Raw genomic sequence first — 22,821 nt, 5'->3', positions numbered from 1 at the left:
ATAGGACGAAGTTTCCTATATTCAATACTCAAAACAATCACACCTGTGTGAAGTGAGGGGCGATCTCATCATCATACATCATCTCATTCAGGCCAGTCACAATGTGCCGTCTTCCATGTTTGTGTTACGCAATGTTTGTGTTTACACAAACACTCAAAGTTGTCCAATTCATTGTCCAGCTTGAATTGTCCATTAAAGCTGTCCAGCTTGAATTGTCCATTCAAGCTGGACATAGGCGCCCCTCAAAAAAACGGATTAAACAAAAAGATGGAACAATGTGTATTCTGGTTTACTAGCAGGATAGGATTATCTTATCTTGCAGCATCACTTCTATGTGTGAAATGTGATTCTTCACTTACCATGTTGCTCAAAATGCCCGAGGTGTTTATGGTGTTGAAGCAGGTTCTTTAGATCCGTCGGCGCAGAGACTAGAAGTACGCATTCTTCCAGAACGGAGGTCGCACCACAGAGCCAGGATACGGTCTGTGAGAGATTAAAAAACATTGTAGTACAATAAACAAATTCAAAAAATTGTATAGATCAAAAATAGTAGATAAATATAGACCATTGATATGATGTTTTGTTCCTTTCGTTTTCTTTGTTTAGATTTAGTTTACTTAGTTTTTCCGTTCTTTTCAGTTTCGTCCAGTATATATATATTTTCTCGTTTGCTTTGTTGTTTTATTTCACCTATGCAAGACAAAGAAGGGTAGGCACAATAAGCTAAGGCTTCAGCCTACACCTTTTTGGTCAATGTTCCTTTGCAAAAACAATGCAGGCACTGTATTAATCTGTCTTTTTCCTTGTTTTAATGACCAAAGTAAATAAACTGAACTGAACTGAGATTGAGAAAAAGGCCGGATCTGCTGCATGTACCCTCTGGATCTAATTCACTCATAACTTGATAAAATAAGTATGCAATGCTGAGAGTTCACCAGGACTCTATACTTGACCTGTTCACCTCCCCATCACATCTCTTTGCCCAAAAAATAGTTGATCTACAAGCCCACAATGCTCCACCACATTGCAATGCATCGTGAGCTAGTAGATCTGATATTTTCCCACAAATATTTGCCCCCCGGGAAGGGTAGGTTTTATGCAGTGTTGATTTTGACAGCAAATTTTGATTTTAGTTTTAGTCACAGTCTCTTGAATAGTTTTCACTTAGTTTTAGTCACATTTTATTCACCTGGAATGTTTTAGTGTTAGTCTAGTTTTAGTCGACTACATATCATAAGATTTTAGTCGACTAAACCTACAGTTAATTTAGTCGACTAAAATGTATTTTGGCGGGCCTTGATGCCGTCGCATCGTCACGGCTGATCTACAAGCTTGCTGAAAAGGGCGATCGACAAGCTTGCTACACTTGATGAAAATAGCCGAACTACAAGCTCACAACGCATCGCGCCGCAACGCGTTGTGAGCTTATAGATTGGCTATTTACAGCATGCAAACAAGTGTAAAATGACTCTTTTAGTCATCAATCATAGCTTAGTTTTCATTTAGTTTCCAATTTGTTTTCGTCAATGAAAAAAGGCAGACGAACATTTCTCGTTTTATTTTTAGTCGACGAAATCAACACTTGTTTCATGTGGTTTAGTCTGGCAAGCCTCGTTAGCATTTATCATGACTTCACGTAAACTGTTACTGTACTGTACTGTACCTGCTCGAGGTCGGGAGTCGGCAAGAACTGAGCGAGTCGACAGAGGAACTCATGGAACAGAGTCTGAAGATCACTGTCATAGTGTGGTCCATATTCTACAGAGAACACCTCCTGTGAGGGAATAGGAACAGATCACTGTCATAGTGTGGTCCATATTCTACAGAGAACACCTCCTGTGGGGGAATAGGAACAGATCACTGTCATAGTGTGGTCCATATTCTACAGGGAACACCTCCTGTGAGGGAATAGGAACAGATCACTGTCATAGTGTGGTCCATATTCTACAGGAAACACCTCCTGTGAGGGAATAGGAACAGATCACTGTCATAGTGTGGTCCATATTCTACAGGGAACACCTCCTGTGGGGGAATAGGAACAGATCACTGTCATAGTGTGGTCCATATTCTACAGGGAACACCTCCTGTGGGGGAATAGGAACAGATCACTGTCTGTCGTAGTGTGGTCCATATTCTACAGAGAACACCTCCTGTGAGGGAATAGGAACAGATCACTGTCATAGTGTGGTCCATATTCTACAGGGAACACCTCTTGTGAGGGAATAGGAACAGATCACTGTCATAGTGTGGTCCATATTCTACAGGGAACACCTCTTGTGAGGGAATAGGAACAGATCACTGTCATAGTGTGGTCCATATTCTACAGGGAACACCTCCTGTGGGGGAATAGGAACAGATCACTGTCATAGTGTGGTCCATATTCTACAGGAAACACCTCCTGTGAGGGAATAGGAACAGATCACTGTCATAGTGTGGTCCATATTCTACAGAGAACACCTCCTGTGAGGGAATAGGAACAGATCACTGTCATAGTGTGGTCCATATTCTACAGGGAACACCTCTTGTGAGGGAATAGGAACAGATCACTGTCATAGTGTGGTCCATATTCTACAGGGAACACCTCCTGTGGGGGAATAGGAACAGATCACTGTCATAGTGTGGTCCATATTCTACAGGGAACACCTCCTGTGAGGGAATAGGAACAGATCACTGTCATAGTGTGGTCCATATTCTACAGGGAACACCTCCTGTGGGGGAATAGGAACAGATCACTGTCATAGTGTGGTCCATATTCTACAGGAAACACCTCCTGTGAGGGAATAGGAACAGATCACTGTCATAGTGTGGTCCATATTCTACAGAGAACACCTCCTGTGAGGGAATAGGAACAGATCACTGTCATAGTGTGGTCCATATTCTACAGAGAACACCTCCTGTGGGGGAATAGGAACAGATCACTGTCATAGTGTGGTCCATATTCTACAGGAAACACCTCCTGTGAGGGAATAGGAACAGATCACTGTCATAGTGTGGTCCATATTCTACAGGGAACACCTCCTGTGGGGGAATAGGAACAGATCACTGTCATAGTGTGGTCCATATTCTACAGGGAACACCTCCTGTGGGGGAATAGGATTGATTGATTGAAATATTTATTAACAGTTTGTAGAATTTACAGTACATTTTAAGCACAAACTCAATACAAAGACTGTTAACTGAGTGGACGACCCAATTAAGCATTACACTTGTTTACAACAGGGTCCACATTGTTCAATTCATCAAAACATTTAGAGACGTACAAATAGACACTTCTATATAGTCAAAGAACAGAACAGGAATTCATCATAAAGGAAGTAAAAGAAACATATACAGTGAGGGAAAAAAGGGGGGGGGGGGGGGGGGGGAGTACAGCAATACAGCAACAAGGTCATGTTGGACACAGGCTTGTTTCTAAAGTGTACTGGATTTTTTCAGAACATGCAAACAAACTCCACACAGAAAGGCCCTTTCGCCAATGTGGACAATTTCTGAATGATCATTAAAGTTGCTGCTCATGCTCGTTTGCCAGATTCCAAAATAGCCATCTTAAAAATATACCACCAACACATCTACCGACGTTTTTCGGACCGGGCCGGCATGAAATGTATGATAGTTAGTCGGGCCTGGCCATGCCATGCCTCCATGAAAAAAAGATGTGTTTTGAGGGGCGCTAGCCCCTCCTATGTGCAGCTTTTAGTGTCTGTGTGTATTTATCTATTATGAAGATGGTGCTGACTGGTGTTTCACTTTTACTCAACTTCTGCCCAAACCCGACCTGATGTTTTAGGGCTGGGTACCTAACATGCATACCAGCTCAGTGGCCTTGTGGTTAGAGTGTCCGCCCTGAGACTGGGAGGTCGGGGTTCAATCCCTGGCCGGGTCATACCAAAGACTCTAAAAATGGGACCCAGAGCCTCCCTGCTTGACACTCAGCATCAAGGGTTGGATTGGGGTTAAGTCCCTGTGACATACTAGCGTCATGTCCAGGGGGTGTACTTGTACATCAAGCTGCCTCACGCTACAGAAACAGGAGATAGGCTCCTGCCCTATGGGCCTCATGGCTCGGCAAGGCTACTTACAACCAGGCTAAAATGCATGCCAATTAATCTGGCCTGGCCTTGGGCTATCCCAGTTAGGACCGGGCCTTAGTTTTCAGGCCCATTGAGGACTCCATCTACCATTAGAGTGCTATAGATGTGTTGCTGTAAGTGAGTATTAAGTGATGTCTCACCATGAAAAAATGTTCCCTCTCTTCAGAGTCTTTAAGCAGAGTTTGGACAAGTTCCAGAAATGGAGTCTCCATCACGTCCATTTCTACATCATGCTCCTGCAACAAGGTTAAGCACAGGTGAGAACTCGGGTCACATACAGACAGTACTCTGAGTAATGCTAACCCCTTTTGGTGTTACGTTATGCTTTAGCTATTGAAAAATAGTAGATCTACAAGCTCGGTGGCGCGCTACGAGCTTGTAGGTCTGCTATTTTTGAAAAATCGAAGAACGACTGCCATAGAAACATAGCTTTTTCAGAAAACTGTCTGGAGATCCGGTCACACTTGATGTTAAAAGAAGGAAAACTGGCCCAGGCCGTAGCGTAACGGTCTGGGCACCGGACTGGTGATCCAGTCGCGGTGTGCCGCGGGTTCGACTCCCGGACCCGACACGGCCTTTACCGCATGTCATCCCCCCATCTCTCTCCCGTTTCCTGTCAGCCTACTTTCTATCCCTTAAAAAATCAATAAAGGCGTAAGCCGCAAAAAAATATCTTAAAAAAAAAGAAAAAAAAAGAAGGAAAACTTTATTGAACCGACACGTTTCGACCTATACGGTCTTCATCAGGGCTGTTGGTCTTGACTTGGTACTCCACATCCAAAAGAGTGAAACTCTTGACTCTGGCTTTATCAGCACTCAATGAGCACGGATAGTGACTCAACACTATAAATCATATAACAGTGATTATAATGCATGATATAAATATGAATATATTATATAATGTCATGTATAACAAGTTACAACTATGAGAATTATAATAAACCTATGATCCAGGCCAAAAGAAAAAAAGATCTGAGTGACCATTTTAAGTTGTTTTAAAAGGCTCTATTGAGATTGCATTATGAGTACTTATGACCGAGTGCTAATAAGTTATAACTGTAATCACACAGTGTTATAAGCTGATTACAATGCTTTTATAGTTGATATAGCTGTTAAGGTACACTTGGAATTACTTACTTCTGCACACTATAAATCATATAACAGTGATTATAATGCATGATATAAATATGAATATATTACAATGTCATGTATAACAAGTTACAACTATGAGAATTATAATAAACCTATGATCCGGGCCAAAAGAAAAAAAGATCTGAGTGACCATTTTAAGTTGTTTTAAAAGGCTCTATTGAGATTGCATTATGAGTACTTATGAGTTATAACTGTAATCACACAGTGTTCTTGTGGTTAGAGTGTCCGCCCTGAGACTGGGAGGTTGGGGTTCAATCCCCAGCCGGGTCATACCAAAAATGGGACCCAGTGCCTCCCTGCTTGACACTCAGCATCAAGGGTTGGATTAGGGGTAAGTCCCTGCGACATACTAGCGTCATGTCCAGGGGGTGTACTTGTACATCAAGCTGCCTCACGCTACAGAAACAGGAGATAGGCTCCTGACCTATGGGCCTCATGGCTCGGCAAGGCTACTTACTTACAATGCTTTTATAGTTGATATAGCTGTTAAGGTACACTTGGAATCTTCACACTTACTTCTGCAGGCTTGGGGGCCACTGGTTTAACTTTGTCAAGGTACAACGAGATGAATTCAGGATCTGCCAGTTGCTCACTACGGCACAGCTCAAGAATATACTGGAAAATAAAACAATTGCAGATCAAAATACAGTACTAGTGTACAGTATGGTGCATGTAGTTGTCTTAGGGCTAGTCTCACGTAGCCAGACAACAATTCAATTCAAAGGGCTTTATTGGCATGAGAAAACATACGTTTTACATTGCCAAAGCAGAAAGAACAATACAGCAATACAATCAAAACAAAAATTATGTACTTTGAAGGTCAGAATCTTCAATAGATCAACTTCTATGTACCAAGATCACTCGATGCAGGTATAGTGCAGGAATATACACAATGATTAGTCTTTAGGGTGGTTGTGTTCCATTTGATATCCTTCTCCTATCACAGCAACTCACAAATATTGCTGCTGTGTTTGCACATTGTTGTACTTCGCCCAGCAGATATGGGAGTTTTTTGTCATTGGTCATGTTTTCAAAATCTCCGTGTGTGATTGTAATCTGTGGGAAGTATGTGTCTCTGATGTCTTGGTACAATGGACAGATGGTTAGGAAGTGTAGCTCGGTTTCCACTTCATTTTGTGTGCAGTGGGTGCATAGTCTGTCTTCTCTCGGGATACAGGTCTGCCTATGACGGCCTTTCTCGATCGCGAGACTGTGCTCACTGAGTCTGTACCTAGTCAAGATTTTTCTTTGTTTTGGGTCGGTCACAGTGCTCAGGTATTCTGCCACTGTGTATTCTCTGTTTAGGGCCAGATAGCATTCTAGTTTACTCTGCTTTTTTGTTGCCTCTTTCCAATGTGTCAGATAGTTTTCCTTCCTATTCAACAATCTCCCGAAATCCGAGAAAGGATGCTGCCATTTCTGTTCTGCCTGGAACAACATGTTTTCAGATGGGGGTCGGTGGGCCAGTTACATATATTTTTGGGGGTCCTTGACATGAAAATGTTCTGCAAACATTTTGTAGAATGTGGTCCCAGGCCTAAACACTCACCCTGGCCCGTAGTCCCAGGTGAAGCTGTGTGCTGTGCTTGTGCACGAGCAGCTCCGGGATCACCTCAGTCACCAAGGAGACAAACTCTGCCACTTTCCAGTAGCTCATGACCTGGATTAATTGAAAGATTTATTATTAACAACAGTATGCAGAATAGGTATACGTTTCAAGCACAACTCAATACAAAAACTGTTAACTGTGGAACGACACCATAAAGCATTGCACTTGTTTACAACAACAGGGTCCACCATTTTCAATTAATCAGAACATTTAGGGACGTAGTACAACTACAAATAAGACACTTCTATATAACAAAAAACAGGAGCTGTTTTGAAGGAGTCAAGGGATTCACATGTCTTAATGACTGTCGTTAGGGCGTTCCACAAACATTCACATTTTACCTCTCGCTGCTTCACCACCTGCCACATGGACGCTGTCATGAGCTGCAGGGGAGGGACCAGGAGACGCAGGGATGGAAGTGACAAGGCAGGGAGAACACCTGAGACGGAACAGAAATCAGCAGTGGTGGAAAAAAGCATGTAGTTTAACAAACTCCCACTGTACCTTGGACAGGCAGCCTCTGTAGTTTAACAAACTCCCACTGTACCTTGGACAGGCAGCCTCTGTAGTTTAACAAACTCCCACTTTACCTTGGACAGGCAGCCTCTGTAGTTTAACAAACTCCCACTGCACCTTCGACAGGCAGCCTCTGTAGTTTACAAACTCCCACTGCACCTTCGACAGGCAGCCTCTGTAGTTTAACAAACTCCCACTGTACCTTCGACAGGCAGCCTCTGTAGTTTAACAAACTCCCACTGACTGTACCTTCGACAGGCAGCCTCTGTAGTTTAACAAACTCCCACTGTACCTTCGACAGGCAGCCTCTGTAGTTTAACAAACTCCCACTGACTGTACCTTCGACAGGCAGCCTCTGTAGTTTAACAAACTCCCACTGTACCTTCGACAGGCAGCCTCTGTAGTTTAACAAACTCCCACTGTACCTTCGACAGGCAGCCTCTGTAGACATTTTAGACCCACTTCTACACACTCTTGCTTTTAATTGATCTTTTATTTTTTTTGTTATTCATGTTCTCACTGTATTGCATTACTGCTATTATTGTCTCCACCAGGCCGAAGGCATGGGGGGGGGGGGAGTATGTTTTGCACTCCGTCCGTCCGTGTGTCCGTCCGTGTGTCCGTCCGTCTGTGTGTCCGTGAGCAGCTAATCTCGGCCACTGTTAACCCGGTCGATGCCAAATTTTGCACACACACTCCCTGGATGCCAACGATGAACCTCTGCCCCAAACTTTCCAGAACGGCCTGTTATAGCGCCACCAGGAGGCCGCTTTGTGCAAAACAAGTTTTTGCACAGTACACCTACAGATTTTGTCCAAACATCACGCAAATTGGTACACAGTCTCTCTAGAGCCATTCAACGAAACGGGTCTTTCAGATTTCTCACACTCCATCCTGATTGGTTAACATTGGCTTCCAAAGTTCACAGGAGTGCTCAGTTTCAAACAAAATGCTGCAAATCATGAACACATCGCGTGATTTCCCTGAAATTGTGCACCCACATTCCCACTAGGCCGAGGACGAAATGCCACATGAACAATTTCAACTCAGCCTCAAGGTGGCGCTATAACTGGCCGAAAAGTGTTTTTACCTCTAACTGCACGGATCTGTGGATAACTTTGTATGCCAACTCCCTAGAGGCCAAGGAAAAACCTTTGTCTGGAATTTTTCACATCTGCTCTTTATAGCGCCACCAGGAGGCCGACATATGTAAAACACATTTTCTATTATTACTCCTTCAGATTTTATCCAAATTTCACGCAAATCGGTACAAATGATCTCCATAGTCATGTGATCAAGACAGGTTTGTTTGATTTCTCATATTCCATCCTGATTGGCCACGATTGGCTCCTACAGTTTTCAGGAGTAGCCCGCTTTGTACAAATCGCCACAACTCCTCAACGCAGCGTCCCATTGCGATGAAACTGTGCACGCATATTCCCACTAGGCTGAGGAAGAATCCTGGTGGAGACCTGTGCCCAGAAGGGCACTTTTTCTAGTTTTGTATGTTTTATGCCTTTCTTTCTTTCTCCATTGCTCTGTAAAGCACTTTGAGCTGCATTTCATGTCATGAAAGGTGCTATACAAATAAAGTTTTATTATTATTAGTAGAGAGAGAGAGATATATATATATATATATATATATATATATATATATACCGGGAAATACAGAACATTACTAGGCGTCGTCATTGGCTAATGTACGTATGATGTCATTACCCTGCATACTCAGAGGGCAGTCAGAGTGATGTCATAGCTAGACTATATCAGTACAGTGATGGAAAAAAGGTACTCAAAATGTTAAGTTAAAGTATCAATACTGCAATATAGAAATACTAGTGTTGCAACCAAGTAAATGTCCGGAATTCAAAATGTATTTGAGTAGAAGTACAAAGATATTGGCATTGAAATGTACTTGGAATTACCTAAAGCAAAACTCAAGTTATCAATTGAATGAACGAATAAATTATTATTATTTTTTTTTCTCATGCCACATGACATGACACAATTAACCAAACAAATTGTGTGTGTGTGTGTGTGTGTGTGTGTGTGTGTGTGTGTGTGTGTGTGTGTGTGTGTGTGTGTGTGTGTGTGTGTGTAAAATACCAAATACAAGCTCACAAGAAGCCTAAACTATCACTCACTACTCTAGAGAATGTGTGGAATAATTATTATTTTCATAAACGACTGCCTAGCTATTATCTTCCATATATTACATCAATACAGCATGGAATATATATATATATAAAAAATATATATATATAAAATATATTCTAAGTGTTGGGTCTGAGAGGCTAATACATGTCATCAAATAGCGGTCCGTGGCTCAAATGGTCCACCTTTATGAAATGGGTTGGAAACAATCAACTGACAACTGAAAACTAACCTGTAAAGGCGGCCTCGAAAACTTCTTCTGAATCCATCATTTCACGAGATGTTTAGTTATTAGGTGATCAATCATGAGGGCAGAAGAAGCTACAATGTAACCCTCAAACACGTCACACACACACGTCCATTGTACCCGACACATTGTATCCATAATCCATACAGTTAGATATTCACATTTAATCACAGCTGCTGCTTTGCTTTCAAAACAAACAGCCTGGGAGAGTAGTGTTGCCAGATTGTGTGAGAGAAATAAGCAGCCAGGTCCATGAAAACAAGCCCAAAATAAGCCTGACTATATTTGAAAATACAAATTTTCAAAACAATCTTGGAAGAAAATGTGACAAAATGTGTAGTTTATTATTTATAAATAAACTAGTTATTTGAAACATTTTAACAACACAAATCTAGGTTCCATCCTGGAGGCACATCTTTCCGGTGATAAGATGGCCACCAACATAATCAAAAAGATCAACCAAAGAACAAGATTCCTATACAGGATCTACTCACTGAGTCACTGGTCAACAAAAAACACCTTGAAGACCCTAACAGGAGCCCTCGTACAAGGTTTCTTCGACTATGCTTGCACCTCCTGGTACCACAGCACCTCTGAGGCCCTTAAAACAAGGCTCCAGACTTCCCAAAACAAACTGGTCAGGCTACTACTTGGCCTCACTCCCCAAACCCACCTCACCCCTGCCCACAATGGCTTAGGGTTGATGACAGAGTACAGCACCTTGCAATGGGTCTGGTCCACAAGATTCGCTACACCACAAGTTACCCATGTACCTGTCTAAATACTTCTTTAATGTAAACGAAGTCCACACCCACAACACCAGAGGGAGTTCAACAAACCATGTGCAACCCAGATTTGGCACAAACAAGGGACTAAATTAATTTTGCTCCTATGCCACCAAAATGTGGAACGCCCTACCAACAGTCATTAAGACATGCGAATCCCTTGCTCTCAAAGGGCACCTACCGACGGCTGCAATTCAAAACTGGCCCCCGTAAAATCTGAATCCCCCACCCACCCCTGTTCCCCCTCACTGTATATCTTTTCCCATTTTACCTCCTATGATGATTTCCTGTTTTGACTTATATATATATATATATATATATATATATATATATATATATATTCGTGCGTCTCTAAATGTTTTGATGAATTGAAAATGGTGGGCCCTATTGTAAACAAGTGTAATGCTTTATGGTGTCGTCCACTCACAGTTAAGTTTTTGTATTGAGTTATACTTGAAATTTACTGTCATTCTGCAAACTGTTTTTAGATGTAGGGTCCAATAGATGGACAGATTTAATCTGGGGGTCTTTGACATGGAAATGTTTGAGAATCACTGGTTTATTATGAAAAAATCCCCAGAATAAGCAACTACCAATATTTACAAGCAGCTTCACAGAGACACAAGCCCACGGTCGCTTATAATGAGCAGACATGGCAACACTGCCTGAGAGCGCATCCCAGACATACGTCAGTTCCGTGGAAGTGTATTTTTCTTGTTCTCTGTTCCATTGTGTGGAAGAGCAAATGCCAGCTGGCGCAGTTTAGCGCCCCCTGTCCACGTCACTGCGTAACAACAACCACAGAGCTAAAAATCACACTCTTCTGGCTCCTGACTCCCACCAACTCAACCAGTGGTGTAAAGCAAGCAACTATAGGGTAAACAGTTTTTACTTAAGTACTTTACTTACAATTTTGGGTTATTTGTAATGCTTATTGAGTTCATATGCTTGAGTATTTCCAATTTCCAATACTTCTTTTACTCCATTTGAAAACTTGAGTTACCTCCTCCTCTCTCTGTTTAAAAGTACAGGTAAAAATCTCTCTCTCTCTCTCTCTCTCTCTCTCTCTCTCTCTCTCTCTCTCTCTCTCTCTCTCTGAGACGGCTCGCCCCACGGCTTGGGAAGCCGTGTATATCCACGGCTTGGGAAGCCGTGTATATCCACGGCCGTCCGGGGACCCCCAGGGATCCTTGGTTCCAGGGGGGGTCCCCAGATAAATTATCGATAGTTATAGGAATAGGAACCAAATGGACACTGATGTGGCTGTAAATGTACAAATGGAACCAAATGGACCCGTTAGGGTCAGAGTTATGGTATGGTGCAGGTATAATGTGGTAAATGTGTGGTATATAATGTGGTCCAATTCAGGGGTTCTCAAAGTATGTGTTTTATTTATTTTTATTTTATTTTTATATTTTATATTGTCATTCTTTGAAAATGTTAGAATATCTTTTGACATTTTTAACATGCACCTGCCCAAATCTTGTAGTATGGGGCCCTTGGCAGAAGTTGGCACAACATATTTTCAGATGGGGGTCCGCGGCCACATTAATTTAGGGGTCCTTGACATGAAAAAGTTTGAGAAACCCTGGGCTAGCCTATAGGCCTACACCATCATGTTTATCCATTAGCCTATAGTTTACTTTGTTGACTTGCGCGCGGCTGAAATTATATAGGCACACAACGTGATGGAACAACACCGTCGTCAGGCTTTAAGCCTACAGGGATTTCAGCACCACGAACGAACAGCGCACATGACTGGAGGGGGAGACTCAGTGGGGACTCGGAGGAGATCGAACCCAGGCATAGACAGCACCGCTGGGCGCTGTCACCGCTCCCATATCGCATCCATTCACCATGGAACCCTCCTCTCCGCAGAAGAGTTCTCCTCTGGAGCGCCTGCGGTTCCGTAACGCGGCGCTGCGGAGGCTCCCGGTGGAGGAGGAGGACCACGGCGTGGAGAAGCCGGGCTGTCGGACGGTCCACGGGGCGTGTTTCTCCCGCGTCCGCGCCCTGCAGCCTTTGCCCGGGGCCAGGTTCGTGGCCGTGTCGCGGCCGGCGCTGGCGCTGCTCGGGCTGAGCGCGCGGGACGTGCTAAGCGACCCCGCGGCTCCGGCGTACCTGAGCGCCTCCAGGCTGCTGCCGTGCGGATCGGAGCCGGCGGCGCACTGCTACGCCGGCCACCAGTTCGGGCTGTTCGCCGGGCAGCTGGGGGACGGAGCGGCGCTGTACCTGGGCGAGGTGGAGGTGGAGGACCGGGAGGAGAGATGGGAGATCCAGGCGAAGGGTGCAGGCGTCACACCATACTCCAGGTCTTTTTATTTTACTGATTTAAAAAAAAAACTTTAAGTAGCCTACAAGTATCAATACTGCAGTAGAGTATACAGTAAAAGTCCGGAATTTAAAATGTAGGCCTATGCAGCCTACTTGAGTAAAAGTATAGCCAAATGAAGTAGGCTAGCCTATAGCCTATATAGCCTACAAATTGGCGAAAATGCAGATTGTGTAATTGTAAATGTAGGCCTATATGATTTCATTGATTACCCTATACCAAAAGTAGGCCAACTTTACAGAAGGTCCCATTTCACAGGTTTTCAAATACTAAAAACTGTATAGCCTTTAAACTCTTTTGAAAATAACAGATCTACAAGCTCATAGCAGCCGGAAACAACATTGAAATAACAGGTTGCCTATTTGTGTAACACATGCAATTGAATATGGAGTGGCTTAACCTATACCCTATAGATACAATATTTTCCCTTTTTAGCCAAACTGCAACAACAGAAGCACTATATAAAGGCTATATAAGTCACAGCCATGCATGCACTATACTAGAAGCAAACCTAAGAATACCTACTTAAGATATTAATCTGCTTGGGACGCTTGAGCCATATTGTGAAACAATGCATGCAGCCCAGCATTCCATTGTTAATCTACGTAGGGCTTTTGAAGATTACATCATATGGCAGCAGAGTCTATGGGATTTTTAATGTTTGTTTAGAGCAGTAAATGACAATGTGTAAGGCATCATGTGGGATGTGGACTAGATATATACAGTAAATACATCGTGTAACACATTTTGTTTCATATAAAGAAACAAGCCATAGATATATACATCCACACAAAAGCAAAAAAACTATAACTTCACTAAATGCAATGTTTATAGTTCACCTTTTCATTGGCTGAATCAACAGACAGATTCAAGTTGAAAGCTAGTGTAAAGGAAAGGTACTATGTTTACCCAGGGTAACTGGACTAAGCTCAAGAACTTGTTTAGCCTACAGCCAGGCCCTGCTCATAGAAAATTTCATGGTAGGGGTTCCATGCCTTGTCCAAGGGCACTTCAGCGGTGGTAATTTTAACGTGCCGGTCCGGGGATACGAACTAGTGACCTTCCGATATCAAGACTGCTCCGCAAACCGTTCGGCCACCGCTGTGTGAGGTGTCTATACACGACTTACACGTCCATAGCACAAAATATGTTAATGTTTGTTTAGAACCTATAATTAAAACTAACCGGTTATGATAGTTGTGATAGTTATGGTGTAATTTTTTGTGTGCTCCAAATGGGCCTGATTATTAATAATAAGTGATTTCTCTCCCAGAAACGGAGACGGAAGGAAGGTGCTTCGCTCCAGCATCAGAGAGTTCCTCTGCAGCGAAGCCATGGCCGCCCTGGGCGTCCCCACCACCCGCGCCGCCACCCTCGTCACCTCTGACCTCTACGTGAGCAGAGACCCGCTCGGCAACGGTCGGCGGGTTCCCGAGAGGTGTTCGGTTGTCCTGCGAGTTGCCCCTTCCTTCATCAGGTGGGTTAACCCATTTAGACCTGAGGACGATTCCACAAAATGTCTTCCAAATCCTGACAGTTTTCTGAAAAACCATATGTTTCTATAGTCAGTGGTTCTCAAACTATTTCATAAAGACCCCTAGAATTAGAGGGAGGAGGGGGGTGGGGGGCGGGCGCTCATATCGGTGAACCAAACCTGCACACAACCCCCAGCGTCACCCCCATGGCTCCCTGTAGCGTTCAACTCTGATGTGTATATTAATATGCCTATATGTGTTAGAAATGTTTAACCCATTTAGGCCTGCCTGACGTCGACATTTTTAAAACCTCATGTTTCTGCATCAGTGGTTCTCAATATTATAAGGACCCCAAAGATTATATGTAATTGGCCGCCGCCACCCAGCTGAAAATATGTTGTTCCAGGGACACCCCCAGAAGCAAAGATTTGAGTTAAAAACTGAAACTCTGTAATAATATATATATTCAAAGATTTGAGGCACATTTTCACGATTTTTCAAAAATAGCTTACAAGACCTACAAGTTCCCGCGCTATGAGCTTGTAGATCTGCTATTTTCTTTTCCCCGCCCAAAATGGGTTAAAGAGTTTGTGTTTTTTAATCTTAAGATATGCATTTCACAGTACTGGTGGCGAAATGAGTTCCCTATACAGTATATACAGCATAAAGGTCTTAAAGTTAAGGGATTGTATAGGCGTGACGTCATTAAAACAGATTTGATCTGTTTGGGCCCAGGATTAAGGATATAATTATGTGTTCTATTTTTTCCAGGTTTGGATCTTTCGAGATCTTTCTGCCCCAAGACGATTTCTCAGGACTCTGCGGTCCGAGTTCTGGACGGCATGACATTCGCGCTCAAATGCTGGACTACGTCATCGAGACTTTCTATCCCGACATACACCATAGTCACCAACATGGCAACCGCAAAGACAGGAACACAGCTTTCTTCAAAGAGGCAGGTTTTTTTAATATAGCAAGTTACAACACATTGCATTTTCTTCACCTTAAAGGACCAATTCACCACTTTTCAAAGTATCTTCATATAACTGGTGCTCACTAATGTTCATGATATATGAATATATAAATGTCTTTTATGTTTTCAAGGTAGCAACACGTACGGCTCAGCTGGTGGCCCAGTGGCAGTGTGTTGGCTTCTGCCACGGTGTCCTTAACACCGACAACATGAGTATATTAGGTCTAACTCTGGACTACGGCCCCTTTGGCTTCATGGACAGGTAAACCATCCTTAACACTGACAACATGAGTATCTTAGGTCTAACTCTGGATTACGGCCCCTTTGGCTTCATGGACAGGTAAACCATCCTTAACACTGACAACATGAGTATCTTAAGGTCTAACTCTGGACTACGGCCCCTTTGGCTTCATGGACAGGTAAACCATCCTTAACACTGACAACATGAGTATATTAGGTCTAACTCTGGACTACGGCCCCTTTGGCTTCATGGACAGGTAAACCATCCTTAACACCGACAACATGAGTATCTTAGGTCTAACTCTGGATTACGGCCCCTTTGGCTTCATGGACAGGTAAACCATCCTTAACACTGACAACATGAGTATCTTAGGTCTAACTCTGGACTACGGCCCCTTTGGCTTCATGGACAGGTAAACCATCCTTAACACTGACAACATGAGTATTTTAGGTCTAACTCTGGATTACGGCCCCTTTGGCTTCATGGACAGGTAAACCATCCTTAACACTGACAACATGAGTATCTTAGGTCTAACTCTGGACTACGGCCCCTTTGGCTTCATGGACAGGTAAACCATCCTTAACACTGACAACATGAGTATTTTAGGTCTAACTCTGGATTATGGCCCCTTTGGCTTCATGGACAGGTAAACCATCCTTAACACTGACAACATGAGTATCTTAGGTCTAACTCTGGACTACGGCCCCTTTGGCTTCATGGACAGGTAAACCATCCTTAACACTGACAACATGAGTATTTTAGGTCTAACTCTGGATTACGGCCCCTTTGGCTTCATGGACAGGTAAACCATCCTTAACACTGACAACATGAGTATTTTAGGTCTAACTCTGGATTACGGCCCCTTTGGCTTCATGGACAGGTAAACCATCCTTAACACTGACAACATGAGTATCTTAGGTCTAACTCTGGACTACGGCCCCTTTGGCTTCATGGACAGGTAAACCATCCTTAACACTGACAACATGAGTATCTTAGGTCTAACTCTGGACTACGGCCCCTTTGGCTTCATGGACAGGTAAACCATCCTTAACACTGACAACATGAGTATCTTAGGTCTAACTCTGGACTACGGCCCCTTTGGCTTCATGGACAGGTAAACCATCCTTAACACTGACAACATGAGTATCTTAGGTCTAACTCTGGATTATGGCCCCTTTGGCTTCATGGACAGGTAAACCATCCTTAACACTGACAACATGAGTATCTTAGGTCTAACTCTGGATTACGGCCCCTTTGGCTTCATGGACAGGTAAACCATCCTTAACACTGACAACATGAGTATCTTAGGTCTAACTCTGGATTACGGCCCCTTTGGCTTCATGGACAGGTAAACCATCCTTAACACTGACAACATGAGTATCTTAGGTCTAACTCTGGACTACGGCCCCTTTGGCTTCATGGACAGGTAAACCATCCTTTCTCACGGTCATTTATGGACAGGTTGACCCATTTAGTTCTGAGACCAGATCCAACAAAAGTCTTCTAAATCCTGACAGTTTTCTGAAAATCTGTTTTCTTTTTCAAACTATTTCATGTCAAGGACCCCAACAATCATATGTAATCTGAAAATATGTTGTTCCAGGGACCGCATAGCGGTGCCGCGCTATGAGCTTGTAGATCTGCTATGTTTCAATAGTTAAAGTATAACATAATGCTTAAAACACCAAAAGGGGTTCCCGTCCAGAATGGGTTAAAGTTAAACCATCCTTCCGCAGTAATATAGGCATAATGTCATAATGATTACATAATCGCCTAATAGCAGTTATTTGAGATAATCACAATACTTTTTTGCGTAATTGTCAATCGTTTCCATACATCTTTCAAAAATAACTTGTTATTCCCGCTATTAAATCCTTTTTTAGAAAGACAAAAGTACTACTTAAAGTGATTTCTTTGTATATTTCAGTTGTCATATCTGCCCTGTGTAAGTTGTGATTGCGAAGCCTAAAAGGCAAAAAGAAATATGAATTGTAACGTTCCAACGTTAAATGAAAAAAAAACAAAAAACAAAACACAATTCAATCGCAATTATTTGTGTGACATTAATCGTCAACGTCAATCTGTAATGGTGACTGTTACTATATTAAGAGGCTTTGAGCCAATCTCCTAGGGGCGGGCCTAGGCTTGTTTTCATTGTCGTCCTCAGAATATATAATATCAGAATCGGTCAGAATCGGTATCGGCAGATATGACCCTGCAAACAATCGGAGATCAGATATCGGTTCATCATTTCATAATCATGCACCATGAGTGACTACTGTTCAGCTCTCAGCTGCGTCGGGAATTGATGACGTTGTTCTTGTGCGGCAGATTCGATCCAGAATATGTGTGCAATGCCTCGGACAAAAGAGGGCGCTATTCCTACCGAGCTCAGCCGTCCGTGTGCCGCTGGAATCTGGCTCGCCTGGCCGAGGCCCTGGGATCTGAGCTCCACGCGGCGGAGGCAGGGGCCATCCTAGACGAGTTCATGCCCACGTATGAGGCCTCCCACCTGGGCAACATGAGGCGCAAGCTGGGCCTTCTGGTGAGAGAAGAGGTGGAGGACACAGAGCTCATATCAGACCTGCTGCGTCTCATGCACAACACAGGTACAAGTTATTACCATTACAAATCATTAGAAAGACCAAAAACTGTGTTGTAGCCTACCCTGCCCTTTTTTTCTTCTTTTAAAATTATTTATTCTGCCCAAAATAAATGTATTTATTGTCATCATTTGTCATCATCGGCTGTAGTCTTTGTCCGAGACTTACAGGTCTTTAAATAAATATATTTTGAAACGTCTATGGAAAAATGAATGGGGAATTCTCTTCCGGTGCCTTCACAGGGGGGTGGCATAATAATGAATATTATGTCATTGAGTCATGTCTTCCTCCCCACATTTCTAGGCGCAGATTTTACCAACAGCTTTCGTCTGCTCAGCAGAATACCGTGGCCTGAAGATGGGGACAGTGAGGGGACAGAAGATGGGGACAGTGAGGGGACAGACGGGGACAGTGAGGGGACAGCAGTCGGACCAGTGGTGGATCTCATCTTGGAGCAGTGTGCATCCATCGAGGAGCTAAAGGTGGCCAACAGACCTACTATGGAGGACGGGTGAGGGTGTGTGTGGTGGTATGGTAGCCTGTATGTTTTTTTTTGGTTTAAATTTAGGACCAATTAACAAATTAAGTAGAATAAGCCAGGGGAGAAACCCCAAGCCTGTCACACTTTCTATTTTCAATGTCCAGCAGATTTAAATTCAGAATGTATTCATGGAATTTGCCATAGTTTGACCCTGGAGTTGCTTATTGAAAGACAATTTGCTACCATCCCACCATACATTATCATATGTATGTATGTATGTATGTATGTACGTACGTACGTACGTACGTACGTACGTATGCACACATGCACGCATGCACGCACACACGCACGCAGACGCACACATTGTGTTAAACTATTTTGTATTTCATTTTTCCAATCTGCTAGCATTTTGGAGAAAAAGCTTCCCAAGAAAATGTGTGAGTTAAATGTGTTTTTGGCAGATATAGGCTACTAGTAGCGTATAGCGTGTGAGCTTAGATAGGTTAGCGGCCTGAATAGTCCATTATAGTAACTCAATTAGTTCATAGATCTCTCTCCAAAAATGTTATACCCGTCGAGCCTTTCTGTTTGTCGTTGTATCCAAAACCTGGTATTTTGGTCCGTGTTGCAGTGAGCTGGCCATGATCCTGTCCATGGCGCAGACCAATCCGGGCCTGTTCGACATGGTGGCCGAGAGGCCAGAAGTGGCTGAGCAGCTGGAGAAGATGGGCCGACTGAGAGAGCTTCTCAGCACCGACCAGGAGGAGCTCCGCTTGAAGCAGCGTGACGACTGGATTCGCTGGACCGGTCAATACAGGTCAGAAAACACAAGAAACCACAGCCGGTCCTTGTGTTGTGGGTATTTTATGGGTTACACGCACACAGGGAATGAACAGCTGATATCTTTATCCCATTTCGGGAGGGGACCCCTTTTGGTGTTAGCAATATGTTATGCTTTAGCTATTGAAAAATAGCAGATCTACAAGCTCATAGCGCGCCACTGAGTGGCGCACTATGAGCTTGTAGGTCTGCTATTATCGAAAAATCGAAGAACGACTAAGAACATAGCTTTTTCAGAAAACTGTCAGGATGTAGAAGACATTTTTAGAATCTGATCTCAGGTCAAAATGGGGTAAGGGGTGGTGCCAGATATAGCCCCTGCTGTCTGCAGTGAGAGGTACGCGGGTTGTACTTTCCACCACTGTTCTCAACACAGGAAGCGTTTGGCGAAAGAGAGCGACGGAGTGACCGACCTGAGTTCCCTGAAGAAGCAGAGGGTGAGCGTCATGGACAACACAAACCCGCGCGTGGTCCTCCGCAACTACATCGCCCACAATGCAATTCAGCTGGCGGAGAAAGGAGACTTCTCTGAGGTCTGTGGATATATGTCATTCTGAATAGTTGCTGAATAGAAGCGTCGCGGTCCCAGTTGAACGAAAGTTGCGCTATATGGATGGCAATAGGTCAACAATACAAATTACTAGAGATGTCCCGATACTGTATCGGTATCGGCCCTTATTTGGTCATATCGATATCGGCAAATATGCCAGTCTAAGCACAGATCCGACACAGGGGTAAGGGGTTGACACTATGGCAGGTAAATACAATGTTGGGACATGTGGAGTTTGCTTTCGAGTTGCCCAAACTGCTTGTGCACATTTGAGTGAGGAGTCTGCTATAAACACAACACAAGATATATATAGCTATTCCCGGTTAATGGACACTATTCCCGGTTAGTGTACAAATTACGCTAGTTTTGTGGATTCATTGGGTTTTTTTATGCGTGGCCCCCACCAACTGACTGGAGCAACTCCTCAATATTCACCAGAACCAGATCAGAACTCCCACCACGGGACTTGGGCAAAAAAATTAATACCTTTGTAACCACTATATTAATGGCAAGTATTTCATACAGCTTCAATGTGAACTAACCCGTTAACCTAATTTCTGTCCCTCAGGTCTGTCAGATCCTCAAAGTCCTCGAGTGCCCGTTCTCCGACACGTCAGGCTTCGATCACCTGGACGTGTGTGACGACAGAACAGCCGCCAAGAGCCAAGGAAACGGAAACAATGGTATTGACAATCGGAGCATCGGCCCTTACGACAGCAGACCCCCTGCTTGGGCAAGAGATATCTGTGTCACTTGATCCACATAGATCGTCACCTACAAAAGGAGAGAAGTTATTCATCCAAATTGTGTTCCTGTGTTCATCTGTATTTGCATGGATTCTGTTTTTATGTATGGCTTTTTAGTGTTTCAGAGAATTAATAAGGGCATTTTACACATGCACAAGCATCATGTGTATTGATCAACCAATTAAACCCTGCAGTATGTACTTGGTTGACTGGAATCCAAAAATAGAGGGTATGCACATGCATGAAGTGAGTGGCAAAGTGAGTTTAGCATTGTTTAACGTTATTTAACACAATCAGATAGGGCTTTTCTGTGTGGATGTATGGGTTGTCAATCAGATAGGACTTTTCTGTTTGGATGTATGGGCTGTCAATCAGATAGGACTTTTCTGTTTGGATGTATGGGCTGTCAATCAGATAGGACTTTTCTGTTTGGATGTATGGGCTGTCAATCAGATAGGACTTTTCTGTTTGGATGTATGGGCTGTCAATCAGATAGGGCTTTTCTGTTTGGATGTATGGGCTGTCAATCAGATAGGACTTTTCTGTTTGGATGTATGGGCTGTCAATCAGATAGGACTTTTCTGTTTGGATGTATGGGCTGTCAATCAGATAGGACCTTTCTGTTTGGATGTATGGGCTGTCAATCAGATAGGACTTTTCTGTTTGGATGTATGGGCTGTCAATCAGATAGGACTTTTCTGTTTGGATGTATGGAGCTGTCAATCAGATAGGACTTTTCTGTTTGGATGTATGGGCTGTCAATCAGATAGGACTTTTCTGTTTGGATGTATGGGCTGTCAATCAGATAGGACTTTTCTGTTTGGATGTATGGGCTGTCAATCAGATAGGACTTTTCTGTTTGGATGTATGGGCTGTCAATCAGATAGGACTTTTCTGTTTGGATGTATGGGCTGTCAATCAGATAGGGCTTTTCTGTTTGGATGTATGGGCTGTCAATCAGATAGGACTTTTCTGTTTGGATGTATGGGCTGTCAATCAGATAGGACTTTTCTGTTTGGATGTATGGGCTGTCAATCAGATAGGACCTTTCTGTTTGGATGTATGGGCTGTCAATCAGATAGGACTTTTCTGTTTGGATGTATGGGCTGTCAATCAGATAGGACTTTTCTGTTTGGATGTATGGAGCTGTCAATCAGATAGGACTTTTCTGTTTGGATGTATGGGCTGTCAATCAGATAGGACTTTTCTGTTTGGATGTATGGGCTGTCAATCAGATAGGACTTTTCTGTTTGGATGTATGGGCTGTCAATCAGATAGGACTTTTCTGTTTGGATGTATGGGCTGTCAAGGCCAGAAAGTATTTTTTTTGTCACTCATTATTAGGCATTCCTGCATATCTCCAAGTCAAGTGCATACCCTCTATAGCCGATCTGCAAGCTCACAACATGCTGCGATGCATTGTGAGCTTGTAGATCTGCTAGGTTTGCTGAATGTTTGTCCCAGAGTGGTGGTTTTAAGACGTCAAACTGTTAGTAGAGATTAGTGCTTGCATTTACACGATGATGAATGATGACCCAGATGACAAGACAAATTATGTCCCGTCTGGGTCTGAAACAACAGGAACATATTTAGATATAGGCCTACCTCCAAAATTATGTCAACAACACCTTAAAGTTAAAAGAATTATCTGTCGTCAGTGAATTTATTATTAGCCTCATAACAACCTTTACATAGGTTTCCTTTTGATTTGCTAATCTATTTTGAATCTGTCCATTGATATAACTGAAGTCACACCTATGCCATAGGAATATTGACATTTGACAAACTATGCCATAGTTTGTCAATACAGGAACTTCAACTTTAGAATAGACTGTAGGACTAGGGTGTATTATTTTAGGCGGAAACTTAAACGTTTTAATATTAGCCTTAATCACGTCTTTTTTATTGAGTTTTACTGAGTGTTCAGATGATCTTCCTTGATTCCTTGTGCATTAATTATATCTTCTGAATTCTGTCCTGGGCTCCTCAATAAAGCTCCCACAATAAGATACTAGTCATTAAGTAC

General features: G+C 43.1%; 1 protein-coding gene across 1 annotated transcript; it reads left to right on the top strand.

Annotated features, from left to right (window-relative positions):
- Window positions 1-12,411: 12,411 nt before the first annotated feature.
- Window positions 12,412-21,270, top strand: LOC310879753 (protein adenylyltransferase SelO-1, mitochondrial-like; the record flags this gene model as incomplete). The annotated part of the gene is made up of 9 exons (XM_083794583.1): window positions 12,412-12,866; window positions 14,160-14,363; window positions 15,133-15,320; window positions 15,470-15,596; window positions 17,907-18,184; window positions 18,482-18,689; window positions 19,291-19,476; window positions 19,876-20,032; window positions 20,618-21,270. 9 exons carry the CDS (start codon window positions 12,412-12,414, stop codon window positions 20,804-20,806), a joined length of 1,992 nt encoding a protein of 663 aa, XP_083650709.1. The 3' UTR covers window positions 20,807-21,270.
- Window positions 21,271-22,821: the final 1,551 nt, after the last annotated feature.

This window comes from Protomyctophum parallelum (assembly GCF_964188405.1).
Source record: "Protomyctophum parallelum genome assembly, chromosome: 22".
NCBI lineage: Eukaryota > Metazoa > Chordata > Actinopteri > Myctophiformes > Myctophidae > Protomyctophum > Protomyctophum parallelum.
The sequence above is the reverse complement of the archived record's forward strand: the minus strand, read 5'-3'. Positions and strand labels throughout refer to the sequence as shown.